Consider the following 25,422-nt stretch of genomic DNA (forward strand, 5'->3'; position numbering starts at 1 on the left):
GTTGAGGTAGTTTGAGAACAACAACAGACTTTTACCCACCCAGATATTCTCGATCATTCTAGAGGTTCTCATTTGGGTGAACTGTCCAACTTTGAAGCTTTACCAAGTGTCCCGGTCTCTCACAGTTCGCGGTATGTTGCGTTATTTCTAGGATTTAATCTTCTCTTGAGATGTCCGTCGTGTAAACACTTGGCGCAGTCTTCGTTCCTCTGCTTACATAACTGTTATGTAATTCTCAAACCACTACAGATGAAAGGCGAGCCTGAAGTCAACCACAGCTTTATGACACATGGCTGTTCCCATAACAGTGCATAAGTGCAGCCAAATCGTCTCTGCTTCTACCCTTTATTGCAGCCACTGCCAGGCTGTGATGGTCGCAGGACACACATTTTCCCATAAGTTGGGGTCCTAGAGGTGGTTGTCAACTTATGAGAAATTGTTGGCTTTTCCCAGGTCTGTTGTCAGAATACCCCTTTAAACGATACTCTTGAAAAATTATGCTTAAATTAGTAGAACAGGTGAATAAAATAAGCTATATAATAATTTTTCAGTGATATCAGCTTCTTTCCCCACTTATCAGACATGTCACACATTCCCCCGCTCTGTGGTCAAGGCGTGTTGGCTTGTCAGTTGGGTGAGTGATAGCTTAGTTGGCCTACTTGGAGCAGGGGCGTGCAGGGCTGTCAGCGTTTTGAGTCGTCGAATCTCATACCCGGAAGTGCTGGATTATTGCATGTGTTCCCTGTTCCTGGTAATTGCCCAGCTACTTAGCTGAGCAGTTTATCCCAGAGCACTGCCGGTCTTAGCATTCTGCTCAGTGGTTCTTTGAGCTCAGTTATCTGTACTCTGGGAAATGATCTCTTGCTGACAGACCTCTGACCTCTTTTGACCTTTCTTTTGTCTCTTCCCTTTGCTCTGATCCGCTACCCTCCAGGTATTCTGACCCCGAACTGTGACATGATTACGCCTCTGTCTGTCCCCTTATTCTTGATGTGCTCTCCTGGTACCTGATCCTGGAACATTTGACTATCCTGCGTCACAACTGTAGTGACTAGCCGAGAGTTCTGTATGCGCAAGCGCCAACTCCGGCACCATTATTTGAAACCCACACAGCCGACAGAGCATCTGGCATACCTGCAGCACCGCCCTGCTCCACAGCAGCCCACACAGCCCCCACCGTAGCCAGTATAGCAGCCAGCACAGCTCCCACCGCCACCCGCACAGCTGACAGCACAGTGCCTATTCTCCACCTCCCGATAAACTACATTCAAATTTTAAGGTGTACCCAGAATCGGACTGGCTACCAGAGGAACCCCCAGTAATACCAGGCCTGGCCGCGGTTACCTGCACTGAACTCCGGAGCTCTCACCTGAGCTCCGGAGTGCAGCCTGGACTGAACTCAGGGTTTGCAGGACTGAACCGCGAGCGACGAATGATTCCCGATTGCGGTTCAGTTCATGTCACAGCTACAGACAGGCTGGGCTGAACTCCGGAGCTCAGGTGAGAACTTCAGAGATCAGCCCTGGCCTGTCCGCAGATGCCATGAACTGAACCGCAATTGCCGGGGAATCAGTTGGCGCTTGCAGTTCAGTCCTGCAAAACCTGAGTTCAGTCCAGGCTGCACTCCGGAACCGCAGCCAGGACTGGTATTACTGGAGGTTCCTTCGGTAGCCAGTCCGACACTGGATGTACTCCTAATTTTCCTCCCAAATGTTTGGGAGGAAAAGTGCGTCTTATAATCTTAAAGATACGGTATTTCTTTTCTGTTCAAAATAATTAGTTCCTGGGGTTCATTGTATCAGCTGAAGGGTTTAAGATGGATCTTAGTAAGCTGCAGGCCATAATTGATTGGGCTCACCCTCAGGACCTTGAAGCATTGCAACGGTTGAAAATGTTCACATTCTTGAAGTGTCTACTGATGAAAAATACAAACAAACTGGGCATTGTCCAATCAAAAGGCTGCAAAAATCATTTTTGTGAAAATAACATTTCCAAAACATTTGAAAACTGCTTCAAGAATTAAAAGAACCCCTCTAAAAACTCCCCAAAGAAGAACCGTTTCCTGGAGCAATTTTACCCTTAGAAAATCTTGATTTTTTTTTTCCCCACCTTATATAACTCCATCTGCACATAGCATAACTTTAATCCCATAAAAGAACAAGAAATACGATCATTAAGAAAAAAATACAAAAAAAAGAAATAAAAAAATATATATAAGTAATAAAAATGAAACTTTTTTTTGTTGCAAAAATGCTTATTCCAGACAAATCGGCTTAGTTGGTAATAACGCAAGGACGTTATAATATTTTCCTCTGAAACCTAATGCCAGAATTGCTGTTTTTTGCTCATCTTGTCTTCCAAAATGTGGAATAAAAATTAATCAAAAAATGAACCTCAACATGTTATCAATGAACACTTCCAGTCATCATATTGATTGAAACAATAAAGTTGTTATTGAACCTGAAATTCAAAGTCCAAAAGAAAAAAGAGTGCGCGCCACCTAAAGGATCAACTAACAACATACCACAAATGTAACAAGACTAAAATAAGGGAAAAACTAGGAGGATCACTGTAAATTATGCATTTCAATAAATTATAAGTTTTTTTTAATCAATACAAGGAGAAAAAAAAGTAGATATGCTTAAAAAAAGTCCAAAGGTTTTAATAAATGAAATGCATCGATGCCCTAATGTTACGTCACCACCGGAGTCCGCTCCAGCGACTTCTGCTCCGATCGCCAGGCGACGCCGTGTTCCTGCCGTGGATGGTGCTGGTGATGGGAGAGGAATCAATGCCAGCGGCACCGATGGGCGCAGGCTCCGATCATCCACTGGGCTGGGTTATCTTGGGATCTGCAGTACCACTGGCTGACTGTGGGTGGCGTGTATCTTCCACCTGAAGTTGCCAGCGTTCAGCTACAGCCAGTGGGAAGACACCACACCCTTCTTAGTTCCCCTCCTGTCTGCTGACCTCTGCCAGAGATAGTTCTGATTTCCTTGCTCCTGTCCTACCCTATTCTGTTTTGTGATTCCTGTGTGCTGACTTCTGCTTGTTTCCTGACTACTCTTCTGCTGCTGTTTTTCTACCTCGGATCCGGATTTGACCTCTGCTACGTTTTCTGATCACGTCCTTGCCTGACGATTCTGTCCCTGTTCTGCAATTCCTGGTTTGACCCTGCCTGACTACTACTCTCTCGGACTGCAGCCTTCCATAGGTAGTGATCTCCAGGGCCCTGTGTAATTCCAAATCCCTGTATAGGGGTTAAAGGGTTACAGGGTTCTGGGGGTCCTGCTTGGTGAGTGGCTTCCCTCTAACCTGTCCATTACATCCCCCCTGAGTCTGTTGATCCAGGCAGGCATTACACCTAATTAAGACAAAAAGATAACAATATGAAAGTCCCAAAATTAAAGGCAAAAGAATGCAAATAAATGACTTCAAGCACAATCAATAAACAAACGATTAAAATTACAACCTCTTCCTATTAGCACCATTTAATAAAAATCTGTAATGCATGAACTAATACAGATAACGCAAAATACAGGCTGATAACATAATAAAGCGTACGAATGCAATAAAGTGCTAAAGTGCAATAAGTTGATAAATGTAAATGTACAGTAAATATAATGCATAAAAAAGGTACTTTTTTTTTTGTATGTGAAGGTCACAAACCCAAAGGAAAAGGGATACAAAAAGTGGAAAGTAATAAAACAATTATATGGCGCTGATTTTTTTAAAGAAAATCTATCAGTAGTTTTTTGTTATGTAATTTGAGAGCAGTAAGATGTAAGTGCTGAGAGCCTGATTCCAGTGATGTGTCACTTACTGACCTGTATTAAATCAGCAGAAGCTTATTACTACAGGACTAGGTGTATCGTGCCATGTAGTCCTTCTGCTCTGTATAACCCCACCCCCCACTTCTGATTGGCAGCTTTCTCCTTGTGCACAGTTGTCATGAGTGTGTCACAGCCTGATGTGATCTCGGGTTGATCTGGGAAAAGAAGGTCACAGTGTATTGTGGATCACAGATCCATTTTAGTGCTAGCTCGTCATTTACCCTGAGTTGGAGAGTATTTAATTCCATCCGGTACTGAAGTGGTTAAGGTTTATTTCTACCCTGCAGTTTTCTAACAGCTGTAGCCACTACTTTCTGCTATATGTATCCACTGCTCACTTCTCAATATGCCGGCTCTAGCTCATACCTATGCTGTCCACTCTGAAGGAGCCTGTCTTTGGAGAAGCTGAGGTGTTGCTTCTGTTGCAGCTGAGAAGTTCCTGCTGGACAAGCTGTGGAGTGTTATTTGGTGTGTTATTCCACACCTGTTTGTCTTGCCTTCCTTATGCCTTGTGCTGTCTTATTGCAGTGGTGAGACTAGCATATCTCTGGCCTTCAGTAGTCAGGCTGAGTTCAGGGCCATCGAAGGCCTAGGCACGTGACGGCGCACGGGGGAAGGACCTGTTTTGGGATGTTGGGGAGTGCAGGCATCAGTTTCAGGTGAGTGTTAGGAGGTGACCCTGTTCCTCTCTCCCTAGCGCCAGGGCCATCTGTTTTATTGCTACCCTGGTGTTCCCTCTGTGTTGCGCCACTCATCAGGAGTCATTTTGTACCTGACGTGTCACAGAAAGCTGCCAATCAGTGGTGTGCTCGGGGTTATACAGTGCTCAGAATTCAGAGCACTGCTAGATCTGAAGCAGAAAAAACTCAATATATATATATATATATATATATATATATATATATATATATATATATATATATATATATATATATATATATATATATAAAAGCATTCAGACCACACATCACTGGAATCAAGGAATCTGCCCCTACATCATGCTGCTCTCAGATTACATTGCAACAATGTGGTGACAGATTCCCTTTAAACTGTTTTTTTTTTATTGTGCAAAAGCAGTAATCATGTCAAAACAGAAGATGCTTTATTATGTTAGTTTAATTTATGACGCATAACAAATGTAAAATAAAGCTGTGACAAAAACAGGTCATAATAATCAGGAGCCGAGGGGCAGACACGGGCAATTCATGCATTATTGGGGGGAAGGGGGTCAAAATTCGTTAAAAACTAAATCATGCATGCTGGATAATGTATGTACATTGGGTCAATAAAGAAAATATCTGTAACAAAAGAAAAGAATAACGTACAGGACATAACTGCGGCATTATTCCACCATACTGCTGGCCACGTCCTTCTTATAGATAGCAGTATATCCTCATTTGGGGTCATTCAGCCGCTCTGCAAATTCAATATATTCCAGATCTCTTTGATTACAGCTACAGGTGCAAAACCTCTTCTCCTGTATACCAACAACTGAACTTTGTGCCTTTTATTTGCAGATTCACAGCGACAGGAACAAGATGCGTCTACACTGGATAATTACTTTTTTGCTGGTGTCTTGTTGGGTAACAGCAACCGAAGAGACTGCAGAGTCATGGGACCTGTCATCACTACTGTCCAGCATGGTGAGTGTGACTGCTATAATACTGCCCCTATGTGCAAGAATATAACTATTATAATACTGCCCCTATGTACAAGAATATAACTACTATAATACTGCTCCTATGTACAAGAATATAACTACTATAATGCTGCCCCTATGTACAAGAATATAACTACTATAATATTGCCCCTATGTGCAAGAATATAACTACTATAATACTGCCCCTTATGTACAAGAATATAACTACTATAATACTGCCTCTATATACCAGTATATAACTACTATAATACTGCCCCTATGTACAAGAATATAACTACTATAATATTGCCCCTATGTGCAAGAATATAACTACTATAATATTGCCCCTATGTGCAAGAATATAACTACTATAATACTGCCCCTTATGTACAAGAATATAACTACTATAATACTGCCTCTATATACCAGTATATAACTACTATAATACTGCCCCTATGTACAAGAATATAACTACTATAATATTGCCCCTATGTGCAAGAATATAACTACTATAATATTGCCCCTATGTGCAAGAATATAACTACTATAATACTGCCCCTTATGTACAAGAATATAACTACTATAATACTGCCTCTATATACCAGTATATAACTACTATAATACTGCCCCTATGTACAAGAATATAACTACTATAATATTGCCCCTATGTGCAAGAATATAACTACTATAATACTGCCCCTTATGTACAAGAATATAACTACTATAATACTGCCTCTATATACCAGTATATAACTACTATAATACTGCCCCTATGTACAAGAATATAACTACTATAATACTGCCCCCTATGTACAAGAATATAACTACTATAATACTGTCCTTATGTACAAGAATATAACTATTATAATACTGCCCTCTATGTACAAGAATATAACTACTATAATACTGCCCTCTATGCACAAGAATATAACTATTATAATACTGACCCCTATGTGCAAGAATATAACTACTATAATACTGCCCCTATGTACAAGAATATAACTACTATAATACTGCCCCCATGTACAAGAATATAACTACTATAATACTGCCCCTATTTACAAGAATATAACTATTATAATACTGCCCCTATGTACAAGAATATAACTACTATAATACTGCTCCTATGTACAAGAATATAACTACTATAATACTGCCCTTATGTACAAAAATATAACTACTATAATACTGCTCCCCTATGAACAACAAAATAACTATTATAATACTGCCCCTATGTACAAGAATATAACTACTATAATACTGCCCTCTATGTACAAGAATATAACTATTATAATACTGACCCCTATGTGCAAGAATATAACTACTATAATACTGCCCCCTATGTACAAGAATATAACTACTATAATACTGCCCCCTATGTACAAGAATATAACTACTATAATACTGCCCCTATGTACAAGAATATAACTACTATAATACTGCCCCCATGTACAAGAATAACTACTCTAATACTGCTCCTATGTACAAGAATATAACTATTATAATACTGCCCCTATGTACAAGAATATAACTACTATAATACTGCTCCTATGTACAAGAATATAACTACTATAATACTGCCCTTATGTACAAAAATATAACTACTATAATACTGCTCCCCTATGAACAACAAAATAACTATTATAATACTGCCCCTATGTACAAGAATATAACTACTATAATACTGCCCTCTATGTACAAGAATATAACTACTATAATACTGCCCTCTATGTACAAGAATATAACTACTATAATACTGCCCCTATGTACAAAAATATAACTACTATAATACTGCCCTCTATGTACAAGAATATAACTACTATAATACTGCCCTCTATGTACAAGAATATAACTACTATAATACTGCCCTCTATGTACAAGAATATAACTATTATAATACTGCCCCTATGTACAAAAATATAACTACTATAATACTGCCCCTATCTATATACAAGAATATAACTACTATAATACTGCTCCTATGTACAAGAATATAACTACTATAATACTGCTCCTATGTACAAAAATATAACTACTATAATACTGCCCCTATGTACAAGAATATAACTACTATAATACTGCCCCTATGTACAAGAATATAACTACTATAATACTGTCCCTATGTACAAGAATATAACTGCTATAATACTGCTCCTATGTACAAGAATATAACTACTATAATACTGCTCTTATGTACAAGAATATAACTACTATAATACTGCCCCCTATGTACAAGAATATAACTACTATAATACTGCCCCCTATGTACAAGAATATAACTACTATAATACTGCCCCCTATGTATTAGAATATAACTACTATAATACTGCTCCTATGTACAAGAATATAACTACTATAATACTGCCTCTATGTACAAGAATATAACTACTATAATACTGCTCCTATGTACAAGAATATAACTACTATAATACTGCCCCCTATGTACAAGAATATAACTACTATAATACTGCTCTTATGTACAAGAATATAACTACTATAATACTGCCCCTATATACAAGAATATAACTACTATAATACTGCCCCCTATGTACAAGAATATAACTACTATAATACTGCCCCTATGTACAAGAATATAACTACTATAATACTGCCCCTATGTACAAGAATATAACTACTATAATACTGCTCCTATGTACAAGAATATAACTACTATAATACTGCTCCTATGTACAAAAATATAACTACTATAATACTGCCCCTATGTACAAGAATATAACTACTATAATACTGCCCCTATGTACAAGAATATAACTACTATAATACTGTCCCTATGTACAAGAATATAACTGCTATAATACTGCTCCTATGTACAAGAATATAACTACTATAATACTGCCTCTATGTACAAGAATATAACTACTATAATACTGCCCCCTATGTACAAGAATATAACTACTATAATACTGCCCCCTATGTATTAGAATATAACTACTATAATACTGCTCCTATGTACAAGAATATAACTACTATAATACTGCTCCTATGTACAAGAATATAACTACTATAATACTGCTCCTATGTATTAGAATATAACTACTATAATACTGCCCCCTATGTATTAGAATATAACTACTATAATACTGCTCCTATGTACAAGAATATAACTACTATAATACTGTCCCTATGTACAAGAATATAACTACTATAATACTGCTCCTATGTACAAGAATATAACTACTATAATACTGCCCCCTATGTACAAGAATATAACTACTATAATACTGCCCCCTATGTACAAGAATATAACTACTATAATACTGCTCTTATGTACAAGAATATAACTACTATAATACTGCCCCTATGTACAAGAATATAACTACTATAATACTGCCCCCTATGTACAAGAATATAACTACTATAATACTGCCCCTATATACAAGAATATAACTACTATAATACTGCCCCCTATGTACAAGAATATAACTACTATAATACTGCCCCTATGTACAAGAATATAACTACTATAATACTGTTCCTATGTACAAGAATATAACTACTATAATACTGCCCCTATATACAAGAATATAACTACTATAATACTGCCCCCTATGTACAAGAATATAACTACTATAATACTGCCCCTATGTACAAGAATATAACTACTATAATACTGTTCCTATGTACAAGAATATAATTACTATAATACTGCCCCTATGTACAAGAATATAACTACTATAATACTTCATATCAAAATGTGACAAATCTCCAGACTGTTTTCACTTATATGTAATTCACCTGCCAAACCTCTTCAGGCTCACAGTCACAGATCGACTCTTGTTTTCTTCAAAGTAGCTAATTTAATTAAATTGAACAATTGGTTTGGCCCTCTCACCGGAAAAGTAGCTGAAACCTCAGATTTCTCTATATAAGGGTAGAAGAATGGTGACGCGAAGAATCACTTATCCTCAGTGTTTGGTCTAGGTTTGGACGCGTATGTCATATAACCCCAAGCAAACCCGCAATAATTAACTTGCTATGGAACAAGAAATTTGAGTTTCTTAGCTCTTTACTAACGGAACAGAATTTTGTTTGTTTTTATTCTTCACTTCCCGCCTCCAAGTCTACAAGGAACGTCACTATCCTTTGGTTATCACGCTCTGAGAGTAAAATTAAACTTTACTATTTGGATTTAGGATCTGTGTTTGATCAGGATACAACGCTCTAAGGGAAAAGTCAACATTTTTTGGAGATTGTTGATGAGATATTTTTGGATTCTTATGCTTTGGGGGTTTGCAATCTTCTGTAAATGGGGTTAGGTGCTTTCACCTAAGCAAACTTCTACGTTCCTTGAGGACATGTTAGACATTGAAAAATCTGCAACCCCAACCTGGGGCACTGCAATTGTGTATGGGCCATATGTAGGTCCTATCCTTCTTGTTTTAAAAACCTGCATGGGCTATCCTCCATGGGCTATCCTCCTCTAGCCCCTTGAACCTTGGTGAGCAAGTCTTATCTGTCTCCTTGAACCTTGGTGATCAATTTCTTATCTGCCACCTGGAACCTTGGTGATCAAGTCTTATCTGGCTTCTTGAACCTTGGTGATCAGGTCGTATTTGATCTTATCTGACACCTTGAACCTTAGGCAGGCTTTGCACGTTGCAACATCGCAAGCCGATGCTGCGATGTCGCACGCGATAGTCCCCGCCCCCCGTCGCAGGTACGATATCGTGTGATAGTGATAATTTTCGCTACTCCAGCTTCACATGCACTCACCTGCCCTGCGACCGTCGCTCTGGCCGGCGACCCGCCTCCTTCCTAAGGGGGCGGCTCGTGCGGTGTCATAGCGATGTCACACGGCAGGCGGCCAATAGCGGCGGAGGGGCGGAGATGAGCAGGATGTAAACATCCCGCCCACCTCCTTCCTTCCGCATAGCCGCCTGCGGCAGGTAAGGAGATGTTCCTCGCTCCTGCGGCTTCATACACAGCGATGTGTGCTGCTGCAGGAACGACGAATAACATCGTACCTGTCGCGGCACCGGCATTATGGAAATGTCGGTGAATGCAACGATGATACGATAACGACATTTTTGCGCTCGTTAATCGTATCATCTAGCATTTACACAGTATGATGTCGAAAGTGACGCCGGATGTGCGTCACTTTCAATTTGACCCCACCGACATCGCACGTGCGATGTCGCAACGTGCAAAGCCGACCTTAGAGATCAAGTTTTTTCAAGTTTTACCTGGCTCCTTAAAACTTGGTGATAAAGTCTTATCTGGCTCTTTGCCCCATTTTGATTAAGTCTTATCTGGCACCTTGAACCTAAGTGATCAAGTCTTATCTGACTCTTTGAACCTTGGTGATCAGGATCTTATCTGGCCCCTTGAACCTTGGTGATCAAGTTTTATCTGGCTCCTTGAACCTTGGTGATCAAGTCTTGTCTGGCACCTTGAACCTTAGTGATCAAGTCTTATCTGACTTCTTGAACCTTGGTGATCACATCTTATCTGGCTCTTTGCCTCATTTTGATCAAGTCTAATCTGGCTCTTTGAACCTTGGTAATGAAGTCTTATATAGCTCCTTGAACCTTGGTGATCAAGTCTTATCTGGCTCATTGACCCTTGTTGATCAAATTTTATCTGGCTCATTGACCCTTGGTGATGAAGTCTTCTCTAGCTCCTTAAACCTTTGGTGATCAAGCTCTTATCTGGTACCTTGAACCTGGGTGATCAAGTCTTATCTAGCTCCTTAAACCTTGGTGATCAAGTTCTTATCTGAACCTTGAACCTTGGTGATAAAGTTTTATCTGGCTCTTTGAACCATGGTGATCAAGTCTTATCTAACCCCTTTTACATTTGTGATCAAGTGTTATCATCTAGCTCCTTGAACCTTGGTGATCAAGTCTTATCTGGCTCCTTGAACATTGGGGGTGAAGGCTTATCTGACTTCTTGAACCTTGGTGATCAAGCATTATGTGGCTCCCTGAACCTTGGTGATCAAGTCTTATCTGGCTCCTTGAACCTTGGGGGTGAAGGCTTATCTAACTCCTTGATCCTTGGTGATCAAGCCTTATCACTATGTGAAGGTACTGTTAACCCAATATTTCTATAGTTCACATTTTTATTTCAGTGGGTATCTGTTCAACACATAATCTTCTAGATAATAGAGTGGCTTTTTTAGGCAGCAGCCTTACTTTTTTGGTGGCCATAAGCCCTGGTAAGACATATGAACAAAAGTTGTGTTGAGTGAGCAAACCTATTGTAACCAGGATAGACGGTCATAACATCCAGAAGTAGAGTAGATCATGGAGGGTAGGTGTGAAAACAATCTGAAGACCAATCCTAAGATTATATTTGGATCACATATTATTTACTTACCCTATATATTATATGAATTAAGATTTAAAATAATGTTCAAAAAAAATTTAAATTGCTTGTTTTTCTATTACTTTACCAAATGGATTCTCACATGTACACTCCTGACCAGGGAACTCTCTTCACAGCTATTGGGCCAATACATCAAACTTAGATAATGGTATAATGCCTCAAGCATATGGAAAAATATTGGAATATACAATGAAAAATGCTACTTGCTAATTTGAACATGTGAATAATGAATTGCATACCTGCCATGAATATTAGGAAAAAGGAGATATTTAGCAATCGCATTGATCAATGTAACTGAGCCCCAAGGCCTCGTCAAGGCATATCTCTATATTGGGGTCCCTAGCTCTGTGACCCTAAGGGCTAAGCCACACGGCGAGAAAATCGGTGCGAGTGGAGTGCGATAAAACATCGCATTCCCCTCGGACCAATTCTAGCCTGTGTGTCAGCACACATGGGCGATTATTTTCTCAGCCCTAATCGGACTGAGAAAACAATCGCAGCATGCTGCGATTGTAATCCGAGACTCTTTCTCTCGCACCCATTCAAGTGAATGGGGCGAGAGAAAAATCGCACTGCACTCGCGGTACATCGGTGTACTGCCAGTGCAATGCGAGAATGGCTATAGCTGACTACGCAGGAGAGAGGGAGAGAAATCCCTCCCTCCCCTCCTGAGTGCCAGCCCGCCCCCCGCAGCTGAGGTCTGCTCGCACGAACGGACCTCAGTTGCAAGGACACAGGCATGACACTCGGCTCTGCTGTACTGCCAGCACCAGCCGAGTCTCATGCAAGGGGATCGCAGTAATCCCCGTGTGGCCCCAGCCTAACTGTGTGTCATCTCATTGCAATTAAAAACTGCTATGGGTGGAGAGGGGTAACTAAGGACTTTCTTATATAGGAGATGGAAAAAACATGGCCGAAAGGGGCGGAGCTGTGTTCACATTCAGAAAAAAACAAAATAGGATAACTGAAGTGAGCACTAATATATATATATATATATATGAGTGCAAGCCAAAAATACATACTATATATAAGAATAAGGCTGCACATTAAACTTAGATAATGGTATAATGCCTCAAGCATTTGGAAAAATATTGGAATATACAATGAAAAATGCTACTTGCTAATTTGAACATGTGAATAATGAATTGCATACCTGCCATGAATATTAGGAAAAAGGAGATATTTAGCAATCGCATTGATCAATGTAACTGAGCCCCAAGGCCTCGTCAAGGCATATCTCTATATTGGGGTCCCTAGCTCTGTGACCCTAACTGTGTGTCACCTCATTGCAATTAAAAACTGCTATGGGTGGAGAGGGGTAACTAAGGACTTTCTTATATAGGAGATGGAAAAAACATGGCCGAAAGGGGCGGAGCTGTGTTCACATTCAGAAAAAAACAACATATAACTGAATAGGATAACTGAAGTGAGCACTAATATATATATATATATATATATGAGTGCAAGCCAAAAATACATACTATATATAAGAATAAGGCTGCACATCAAACTTAGATAATGGTATAATGCCTCAAGCATATGGAAAAATATTGGAATATACAATGAAAAATGCTACTTGCTAATTTGAACATGTGAATAATGAATTGCATACCTGCCATGAATATTAGGAAAAAGGAGATATTTAGCAATCGCATTGATCAATGTAACTGAGCCCCAAGGCCTCGTCAAGGCATATCTCTATATTGGGGTCCCTAGCTCTGTGACCCTAACTGTGTGTCATCTCATTGCAATTAAAAACTGCTATGGGTGGAGAGGGGTAACTAAGGACTTTCTTATATAGGAGATGGAAAAAACATGGCCGAAAGGGGCGGAGCTGTGTTCACATTCAGAAAAAAACAACATATAACTGAATAGGATAACTGAAGTGAGCACTAATATATATATATATGAGTGCAAGCCAAAAATACATACTATATATAAGAATAAGGCTGCACATCAAACTTAGATAATGGTATAATGCCTCAAGCATATGGAAAAATATTGGAATATACAATGAAAAATGCTACTTGCTAATTTGAACATGTGAATAATGAATTGCATACCTGCCATGAATATTAGGAAAAAGGAGATATTTAGCAATCGCATTGATCAATGTAACTGAGCCCCAAGGCCTCGTCAAGGCATATCTCTATATTGGGGTCCCTAGCTCTGTGACCCTAACTGTGTGTCATCTCATTGCAATTAAAAACTGCTATGGGTGGAGAGGGGTAACTAAGGACTTTCTTATATAGGAGATGGAAAAAACATGGCCGAAAGGGGCGGAGCTGTGTTCACATTCAGAAAAAAAAAACAACTACAACTTGTTTTTTTCTGAATGTGAACACAGCTCCGCCCCTTTCGGCCATGTTTTTTCCATCTCCTATATAAGAAAGTCCTTAGTTACCCCTCTCCACCCATAGCAGTTTTTAATTGCAATGAGATGACACACAGTTAGGGTCACAGAGCTAGGGACCCCAATATAGAGATATGCCTTGACGAGGCCTTGGGGCTCAGTTACATTGATCAATGCGATTGCTAAATATCTCCTTTTTCCTAATATTCATGGCAGGTATGCAATTCATTATTCACATGTTCAAATTAGCAAGTAGCATTTTTCATTGTATATTCCAATATTTTTCCATATGCTTGAGGCATTATACCATTATCTAAGTTTGATGTGCAGCCTTATTCTTATATATAGTATGTATTTTTGGCTTGCACTCATATATATATATATATATATTAGTGCTCACTTCAGTTATCCTATTCAGTTATTGGGCCAATACAGACTGTATAGACGTCATATGAAACTTGGTCTACACATTTCTGAGATAAGACTGTGACTCACAGAAGTACCATTACATGCGTCACTGCATTCCACTGGACACCTAGGGCCGTGACACTAATCCGAAAGGTCTTAGAGATTGATGGCTTTAAATAGACTATAGATTGAAGGGGTTTTCCCATGAACAAAGTTAATTTTCTGTATGATCCTGAAACACTTAAGCGGGCTTTACACGCTGTGATCTCGCCAGCGAGATCGCAAGCGATTGTACCCGCCCCCGTTGGTTGTGCGACACGACCTCGCTTACACCCGTCACACGCACATACCTGCTCTGCGACGTTGCACTGGCCGGCGAACTGCCATTCTAAGGGGGCGGTTTGTGCGGCGTCACAGCAACGTCACACGGCAGGCATCCAATAGAAGCGGAGGGGCGGAGATAAGCGGGACGTAACATCCCGCCCACCTCCTTCCTTCCGCATTGCCGGTGGAGGCAGGTAAGGAGATGTTCGTCGCTCCTGCGGTGTCACACACAGCGATGTGTGGTGCCGCAGGAACGAGGAACAACATCGTTAATAAGCGATTTTTTTTGTTTCAGGACGACCTCTCCACGGCAAACGATTTTGACCGCTTTTGCGATCGTTTAAAGTTACTCATAAGTGTCACACACTGCGATATCGTTAATGACGCCGGATGTGCGTCACAAACACCATGACCCCGATGATAATTCATTAACAATATCGTAGCGTGTAAAGCCTGCTTTAGTCTTGTAGAAATCCTATAGCAAACACATATTCTTCTAGTTCCCAGCAGACTTAAAGGGCTTATTTTAGAATAAAATGGCCCCCGTCATGTAATTCAAATGGCAGCCCATCCTAGTCATGTCTTAGGTTGGACTATAGTGTGAAGAAAATCAGTTCCAGAGACTTGTGTGTCAACTGACAGGTGAGCTGTATCATAAGCACACATACCTTTTTAAGCTGAGGAGAAGGGCTGTCACGTGAGAAGAAATACATCTTCTAGGCTGAGGACTAGAGCTCAAGAAAAGAATCCTTTGTGCTCAGTTAGCCATGGAGAAGATATATACCTTCTCATGTCACAGCCTTTCTCCTTTGCTTATGGAAGTTTGGGTGCTAACGATTCAGCTCCTCTGTCAGTTGAGATACAGGAGAAGAAATAAACCTTCTAGGTTGATTAAGAAGAAAGGACTGAGGCTGGAGAAAAGAATCCTTTGTGCTCAGTTAGCCATGGAGAAGATTTATTTCATCTCATGTCACAGCCTTTCTCCTTTGCTTATGGACGTATGGGTGCTTACGATTCAGCTCCTCTGTCAGTTGAGACACAGGAGAAGAAATAAATCTTCTAGGCTGATTAAGCACCTGAGGACTAGGGCTGGAGAAAATAATCCTTTTTGCTCTTTTTGCTTTAGATTTAATTCTTCTCATGTCACAGCCTTTCTCCTTTGCTTACGGAGGTATGTGTGCTTACAACTCAGCTCCTCTGCCATTGAGACACAGGAGAAGAAATACATCTTTTAGGCTGATTACGCACTGAAGACTGAGGCTGGAAAAAATAATACTTTGTGCTCAGTTAGTCATGAAGAAGATTTATTTCTTCTCATGTCCAAGCCTTTCTCCTTTGTTTACGGAGGTATGTGTGCTTACAATTCAGCTCCTCTGTCAGTTGAGACACAGGAGAAGAAATAAATCTTTTAGGATGATTAAGCATCGACGACTAGGGCTGGAGAAAATAATAAATTGTTCTTATTTAGCTATAGAGAAGATTTTATTCTTCTCATGTCACAGCCTTTCTCCTTTGCTTATGGAGATATGCGTGCTTATGATTCCACTCCTGTGTCAGTTGAGACACAGGTCTTACCTGTCCTGGGTGGCACGGTGGCTCAGTGGTTAGCACTGCAGTCTTGCAGCGCTGGGGTCCTGGGTTCAAATCCCACCAAGGACACTATCTGCAAGGAGTTTGTATGTTCTCCCCGTGTTTGCGTGGGTTTCCTCCGGGTTCTCCGGTTTCCTCCCACACTCAAAAGACATACAGATAGGGACTCTAGATTGTGAGCTCTAATGGGGACAGTGTTGCCAATGTATATAAAGTGCTGTGGAATTAATAGCGCTATATAAATGAATAAAAATTATAATTATTAATTGGTCCTGCATTACTCAGACAATCCACTGTTTGTTGCTCAATTTCCCTAGTGGAGGCAATTAATGTTTCTTACTGTAGCCCCACATGTGACAACTGAGTAACCCTATGACACCAAATATAGCAGAGAAGTGCAAATGGTGCAGGTGAGTGTCAATCAAGACCTAGTCCCCAAAATTACACAAAATGGGTACAGTGAGAAACCAAAATAAACACCTGTAAATTGAGAATGAGATCTCACATGATGGCTGGGATGGGATAGGTTTTGTAGTAAAGCCTCAGGCTACATCTCTGATATATGGCTTACACCTGATGCATGTAATAATAAGTTACCATTGTGTTTTCATTACAGCTTCACGGAGACCATGAAATTGAATCTGAAACAGTTCTAGAAAGAAGTTTGTCAAGAAGAAAACGAGCAACCAGTAATGTATCATTGTTATTACACTTCTCTAAGAACTGAGTATATACAAGCTCTGCTAACATTGTATAGTTCTCAAATGGTGTATATAATTGGGTGCCCAAATAACAATAATCCAATAATTTCACTATTTCGTGGGTTGTCTTATCAGAAATAACCCCTTTAGAAACATGGCGGACAGGGCAATCAGCTGATCGGGTCCTAGCTTTGCATTTTCTCTGCAGCGGCCACTACAGGAGAAATGTAGTATTACATGGCGGCCATTCATCCAGCAAATCGGGAGCACCTCTCTATTCTTTCTCAAGAAGGGAACCCTCTTTCATATACCCTAATAGTGCACATGGATAGGAGATCTTTTTGCCGTCTGAGACAAGCCCTTCTAACTAGCTCCAGAACAGTTCCTGTCTTCAGGAGCGCACCGCTCCACTTCCTTCCTCCTTCCTGCTTGCCAGGGGGCGGAGCATACCTGAAGATTGACAGTTCGGGCCAGAGGCATGGCTGATCTACTCTCCAGAAAGGCCTGCTCGGGGGCTCATAAGGAATGTTGGAATGTAAGATGCTCACACCCAGCCCATTTCAGAGTGGCGCTGGTAAGTGGGTGAAGCTTGGCAACAAGCAGCACACCATTGAATTAAAAACCCCTCAATTTTTGGGAAAGGAGAGGATTTTTCTTAAGAGGTAAATTGCAAAATTTCTTTATTTTAGAAACAATTTGCAATGTTACCCATTAAGTAACCCCTTTAGAGAAGTGCACTCTCTGTGTTAACAGGTGCCTTTCCGTAGCCCTAAAGGGGTATTTCCATCACTAAGTTCCTATCCCAATATGTAGTGGGTGTAATAATATTAGCAAATACGTCCAATTAGAAATGTAGTATAGGTCTCCTGATTCACTATGTCCCTTACCTCATGTTCAGGGCATTGCAGACCTTAGGTATCCATGGTTACGACCACAAGCAACTAACTAACTGTAACTATATGTGTAGTGGTAAGGGACATATTCTCATATTTTGATGCTTTTTGCCTGTTTTTCATTTGTGCCATATTGTTTTTTTAGTTTGCTCTTTTTTTTAAGTCTATTTTATACGTGTCCACTAGGGATGAGTGAACCCAGATGGTAAAGTTCAATGGTTTGTGCCGGACACCGGGTGTCCATAGTTCAGACCTAAACACGGACATAAAAAAAAGTCTTTGCCCAAGTTTGGAGTTCGGGTGCTGTTTGTATGCTAATAAAGTTTGTTGAAAGGCTCTAGCTCATCTAATCAACAAGCTTTATTGCATGCGGAAGTTACCTGTCTAGTGCTGTGAACAATGAATACAAAAAAATGACGTGAGATCCCCCCTATTTTTCATAATTTGCCCAGGTAAAACAGACATCTGTGGGGTGCAATCCTCAGCTCTCAGCTTTATATTGGCTGGTTATCAAAAATAGGGGGGATCCCACTTCATTTTTTTAAATTATTGAAATAAATAAATTATAAAAAAAACGCGGGATCCCCCCTATTTTCGATAATCAGCCAAGATAAAGCTGACAGCAGAGGGTTGCAGCCCACAACTGTCTGCTTTACCTGCGCTGGTTATCAAAAATAGGGGGATCCAGCGCTATTGTGTCGCCCTGGACAAGCCAGGGGCCACAGAGAACAACACCACAACACCCCACACTCCCAGCAGGCACATCAAGGTCAGACACAAAACCCTTGTTGCCTTCCTCCAGGGGCTGATGATCACACCAGGGGGTGGGCCAGGCAGTTGGTCCAGCCCACCGAGGAGTTCAAAGTCCTGGAGGCGGGAAAACAGACAGTTGAGTGGAGAAAGTGAAGGAGTCTAGTCTTGGACAGTGAAAGTGGAAGGAGGAAAGTGTAGTAACAGAGCAACTGACTGACAGCGTCCGGGTGTGTGGCCCGGGCGAGACAGCAAGGTTGGCAGACGGTGGTGACCATCTGCAGGAGTGGCCGATTGGAGTCTACCGTAAGGACCGTGGACGGGTGGTGGCCCGGCGGTACCGGACGGGTACGCAAAGAGAAGCCAGCACCAGTGGCAGGGGCTTTTCGGACCCCAGCAAGGCTAGGAGTCGCCATGAATTTGCCGAATCCGTTAGTGAAGGGGACCTCCTGGGTTTCCAAACAGTCAAGTCCCGGCAGAAGGCAACAGTCCAACCGAGTGAGGGAGACACCACCACCGCCAAGGCAACCATTTCTCAGGGCCAGCGCCTGCGGGCAAAAGGGGCTCCTCCGGCCCATATCCAAGCCGGGGAGTGGGTTACCGGTGGGAACCCATTGGAACCGTACAGACAGCGTAGGTGCAGGGAAAAGACAGTCACCGCTAACCTGCCGGGAGCAACAACACCGCAGCCATCCGAGGGACCCGTCCATCCAGCCGCTTGCTTTACCGTGAACTGTGTCCTCATCATTGGGCTGAGTGAGTACCACCGTGCCGTGCGGCACAGCGCTGCCCCCGCGACCCTGCACCTCATCAGGCCCCGCAACCCGCCTGTCATCCATCCCTAACCCATCACCGGGCCCCGGGACAACCAACCCCCTACCCACGGAGGGGAGAATTAACAACAAAGCTGCTCCCTGTCACCGCTCCCAGGATCCCCGTTCAGAGCAGCGGTGGTGTCACTAAAATCACCACAACCGTGGGTGGCATCACGGACAATACCCCTAAAAACCAAACCACCCCCTTTTCACTCACGGGCGAGGAGCGCCGCTCGAGTCCCCGGGATCCGGCCCATCGCTCGAGCCACCGAGCAGCAGCAGCAGCAAGCCAGACCCGAGCAGTGGGAGAGCGCAGCGTCCCCTCCTCCGCCTGCGACACTAATTTTTATCAACTATTTATTTCAATAATTTAAAAAAATGGAGTGGAATCCCCCGTATTTTTCAGAGGTCAAGTTCGAGTCCAGTCCAGGTCCCAAACCAAACTTTTATTTAAAGTCCGTCCAAACTTTCACGGGTCTGCTCATCTCTAGTGTCTACTTATGTTTTTTTTTTGTTTGTGGGTGAGTTTGAGGTTTTGAGGTGTTAAGAAGTCCTAAAACTTTTGAACAAAAATACTCCACTCCCCCTTCCTGGAGTGATACATAGTGCAAATTTTGTGGCATGTTAGCGGAACATGTGACTTTTTATGCAAAAAAAAGTAGGAAAAAAAATAGAGAGCATTTTTTAATTTTGGGCTAAATTCATAAACCACGTGCATCACTTTGAATAATTTGGCAGAAAAACGTCAACACATTTCACAACACAAAAAAAGAAAATTAATGAAAATAAAACTCAAATGATTAATTGGACTCCTTGGCCCCAATTTATAATTTTCTTTGCACCTTTTTTGTTGTAAAAATGTTGCTTATGGTGACTTTTTTCTTTGCGATTTATTCATTATTTTTTAGCGTGTATTTTAAGTTTAACTTTATTTTTTATTTTATTATATTATTATTTATTTATTTATGAATTTATTTATTTATTTATTTATTTCGATTTTCTTTATTTTTATTTTTTTTTTATTATTTTTTGACAATGTGGCCATGGTTTTCCTAATTCAGATTTGTTTTTAGCCTTAAAGTCGCTATTTTATTATATTTAAAATAAAAGTAAAACATAAGAAAAAAGAACATTCTTGAATTTTATGGAAAATTTGCTCTCCCGTTTTGAAGAATTTGGAGTGAAAATCAGCAATGAATGTGACAATAGAAGATAGAAAAGTCACTTAACAACAAAAAAACGCAAATGATGAATGGGGACCAAAGATTATTAGACACTTTTAGAACTTTTGTAAAGTTTATTTTTGTTTAAAAGTTGGGAAACTCGATCATTTCTTCATTATCTGAGTATTATTCATGTGTTAAATCTAGTATTAGAAATGTGGTACACAGGTTGTGGCAGAGGAGGTTCCTTATTTGTATAGTACTACAAAAACTACTCAGACAAAGTATAAACAAAAGAAAAGAAATTAGTGGTGCACAGAAAGCAAATATTGGCCGAGCTGATGACATACTTAGCTGTATAAACACCTATATAAAACCGAATCAGCAGCAGGCGGGGGTATAAGTTACTCGGGAGCTGAGGGCGGTGTGCAGCTATAGTAGGGGGGTATATCCACTGTATTTTAATATAATAATAATAATATTTATTCATTTACATAGCGCTATTAAGTCCACAGCACTTTACATACATTGGCAACACTGTCCCCATTGGGGCTCACATTCTAAAATCCCTATCTGTCTGTCTTTGGAGTGTAGGTGGAAACCCACACAAACACGGGGAGAACATACAAACTTCTTGCAGATGTTGTCCTTAGTGGGACTAGAACCCAGGACCCCAGCGCTGCAAGGCTGTAGTGCTAACCACTGAGCCACCGTTAATATTCAGTCACACTGAAATTCTGGGCCTTTTACGTTCCTATTTGACCCCAATTTGTGCCCCCCACTAACCACCAGTACAAATTAATGTACTCATTTGAGTTCCCTGCTTCAAAGTAATCGTATACCTTTTAAAAAATAACTGTCCCCCTTTGTGCTCCTCATGTGTGAAATATGAAATTAAAATTGCCACATTTGTGACCCTTAAAAAATGTAAAACTTTTGTTATTACTCCCATGAGTTGAACTCAAAGATCTAAGAGTTGTTCTATGTACAAAAATGACCTTTTTCTCTCAAATATTGTTCACTAACACACCTGTGGAATAATCATGCTGGCCAGCCTAAGGCACACCTATGCAATAATCACGCTGGCCAGCCTAAGGCAAACCTATGCAACAATCATGCTGGCCAGCAAAGGCACACCTTTACAATAATCATGCTGGCCAGCCTAAGGCACACCTATGCAATAATCATTCTGGCTGCATGCTGGCAAGCCTAAGGCACACCTGTGTAATAATCATGCTGGCCAGCCTAAGACACATTCGGGGAAATAATCATGCTAGCCAGTCTAAGGCACACCTGTGCAATAATCATGCTGGCCAGCCTATGGCGCACCTATGCAGTAATTATGCAGGCCAGCCTAAGGCACACTTGTGCAATAATCATACTGCCCAGCCAAAGGCACACCTGTGCAATAATCATGCAGGCCAGCCTATGGCGCACCTATGCAGTAATTATGCAGGCCAGCCTAAGGCACACTTGTGCAATAATCATACTGCCCAGCCAAAGGCACACCTGTGCAATAATCATGCAGGCCAGCTTAAGGCACAACTGTGCAATAATCATGCAGACCAGTGAAAGGTACACCTGTGCAATAATCATGCTGGTCAGCCTAAGGCACACTTATGAAATAATCATGCAGGCCAGCCTAAGGCACACCGGGGCAGTAATCACACTGGTCAGCCTAAGGCACACCTGTGCAATAATCATACTGTCTAGTCAGCATCTTGATATGCCACACCTGTGATGTGGATGGATTATCTTGTTGAGAGAGAAGTGATCAGTAACACAAATTTAGACAAATTTGTGAACAATAATAGAGATAATAAGGACTTTTTTGTACATCGACAAGGTCTTCGAGTTCATTTCATGAAAAATGAAAGCAAAAACAAAAGTGTTACGTTTATATATTTTGTTCAATATATATGTATGGGGATTGCTGGTCCTGGAGGATTGTGAACATAGAAGGTATATACCAGAAAACGATTGTAGAAACCAGCTACAGACTGCAAGAGAACCACAACTTACAGAAAGACCACAACCCCAGCACAGGGACAGCCTGGAGACGTTATCATCTCAGCCGCCCTCCTCTATTATTGCCTGTAACATGCCTATTTATCACAATTTCATAGACTCCATATTTGTTATATAGTTTATTGGACAAGTGCCACAACAAAGGACATTTGGAGGGCGACATGTCCTGTATGTGCGGGTCCTTCAGGTTGTGCTGTGGGCGGGGATGGGGCAGCGGGACGGGAACCTACAGAGAGACATGGTGGGAGAAATGAAGATAGCGCTCATCCAATGGCAGCGGGAGATCCACTCCACGCTTTATTACAGGTTTATGGCCGGGTCTCTGTGCACATTGTGTTCTGTTATATTCACTAAGTACTATTTACATAGAAAGTAACAAACCATGAACTGCGCATTACAGGATTACATGGGATGGATATCACTATACACACAGTATAGATAGAGGGATAGAGGGATAGATAGAGGGATAGATAGATAGATAGATAGATAGATAGATAGATAGATAGAGGGATAGAGGGATAGATAGATAGATAGATAGAGGGATAGATAGAGGGATAGATAGATAGATAGATAGATAGATAGATAGATAGATAGATAGAGGGATAGAGGGATAGATAGATAGATAGATAGAGGGATAGATAGAGGGATAGATAGATAGATAGATGGATAGATAGATAGATGGATAGATAGATAGAGGGATAGATAGATAGATAGATAGATAGATAGATAGATAGATAGATAGATAGATAGATAGATAGATAGAGGGATAGATAGATAGATCGATAGATAGATAGATGGATAGATAGAGGGATAGATAGAGGGATAGATAGAGGGATAGATAGAGGGATAGATAGAGGGATAGATAGAGGGATAGATAGAGGGATAGATAGAGGGATAGATAGAGGGATAGATAGAGGGATAGATAGATAGATAGATAGAGGGATAGATAGATAGAGGGATAGATAGAGGGATAGAGGGATAGATAGAGGGATAGATAGATAGATAGAGGGATAGATAGATAGATAGATAGATAGATAGAGGGATAGATAGATAGATAGATAGAGGGATAGATAGATAGATAGATAGATAGATAGATAGAGGGATAGATAGATAGAGGGATAGATAGAGGGATAGATAGATAGATAGAGGGATAGATAGATAGAGGGATAGATAGATAGATAGATAGAGGGATAGATAGATAGATAGAGGGATAGATAGAGGGATAGATAGAGGGATAGATAGAGGGATAGATAGAGGGATAGATAGATAGATAGAGGGATAGATAGATAGAGGGATAGATAGATAGATAGATAGATAGATAGATAGATAGATAGAGGGATAGATAGAGGGATAGATAGAGGGATAGATAGATAGATAGAGGGATAGATAGATAGAGGGATAGATAGATAGATAGAGGGATAGATAGATAGAGGGATTGATAGAGGGATAGATAGATAGATAGATAGATAGAGGGATAGATAGATAGATGGATAGAGGGATAGAGGGATAGATAGATAGAGGGATAGATAGATAGATAGATAGATACCGTATTTTTCGCTTTATAAGACGCACCGGAATATAAGACGCACCCCAAACTTAGACATAAAAAAGGTAAAAAAAAGAAAAATGGGGTCCGTCTTATACTCCGGTGTTCTCTTACCGGAGGGGGGCAGCAGTGGTGGTGAAGCGGGGTCACAGGAGGCACAGGTTGTGCTGGCAGGCGCGGCAGGTCAGTGGCAGCGGGGTCCGTGGTTGCAGGTGCCGTGGTTGCAGGCGCGGTGGCGTCCGCGGTGGCAGGATCCGTGGGGTCCGTGGTGGCGGCAGCAGCCGTGGCGTGTGAGCCGTGCAGCAGGCCGGTGCAGTGAGTGTCCGCGGTCCCGGTTCAGTGGTGGCAGCGGCGGCGGCAACTGCTCAGTGGTGGCAGCGGCAGGGACTGCTCAGTGGTGGCAGCGGCAGGGACTGCTCAGTGGTGGCAGCGGCAGGGACTGCTCAGTGGTGGCGTGTGTCCGCGGTCCCGGTTCAGTGGTGGCAGCGGCGGCGGCGGCTCAGTGGTGGGAGCGGCGGCAACTGCTCAGTGGTGGCAGCGGCAGGGACTGCTCAGTGGTGGCGTGTGTCCGCGGTCCCGGTTCAGTGGTGGCAGCGGCGGCTCAGTAGTGGGAGCGGCGGCGACGGCTCAGTGGTGGAGTGTGTCCGCGGTCCCGATTCAAGTAATGGCGCCCGGAGCGACGCATGCGCAGATGGAGCTCTCATCCAAGGGCTCCATCTGCGCACGCGCTGACTCCCGGAGCAGCGCGTGCGCAGATGGAGCTCTCATCCAAGAGCTCCACCGGCGCCATCATTTGAAAGTGGGACCGCGGACAACTGGTAAGCTGCACAGCCGCCCGCCCCGCATGCACAGAGTGGCAGCCAGCAGGCTGCCCGCCCACCCCGCGTACAAGCCGCCGGGTACCTGTGCTTGCGTGCGGTGGCAGCCGGGTACCCATGGCTGTGTGCGGGCGGCAGATGGGTGACTGTGTGAGGGCGGCAGCCGAGTACCTGCACGGGCACCCGACTGCCGCTCGCACACAGCACCCGGCT

General features: G+C 41.8%; 1 protein-coding gene across 3 annotated transcripts in view; it reads left to right on the forward strand.

Annotated features, from left to right (window-relative positions):
• LOC142296985 (adhesion G protein-coupled receptor F5-like) overlaps positions 1 to 25,422 on the forward strand; it is a 316,164-nt gene that overhangs the window by 178,024 nt on the left and 112,718 nt on the right. For 2 of the 3 annotated variants that reach the window (XM_075341170.1, XM_075341172.1), the window contains exons 2-3: positions 5,351 to 5,476; positions 17,112 to 17,184. In XM_075341170.1, coding sequence (XP_075197285.1) covers positions 5,372 to 5,476; positions 17,112 to 17,184 — 178 coding nt within the window. In that variant the 5' untranslated portion in view covers positions 5,351 to 5,371. Of the gene's footprint in view, positions 1 to 5,350; positions 5,477 to 17,111; positions 17,185 to 24,443; positions 25,210 to 25,422 lie in introns of those variants that run through there. The other variant, XM_075341171.1, reaches the window with a different exon arrangement.

This window comes from Anomaloglossus baeobatrachus, chromosome 3 (assembly GCF_048569485.1).
Source record: "Anomaloglossus baeobatrachus isolate aAnoBae1 chromosome 3, aAnoBae1.hap1, whole genome shotgun sequence".
In the NCBI taxonomy this organism is placed as follows: Eukaryota; Metazoa; Chordata; class Amphibia; order Anura; family Aromobatidae; genus Anomaloglossus; species Anomaloglossus baeobatrachus.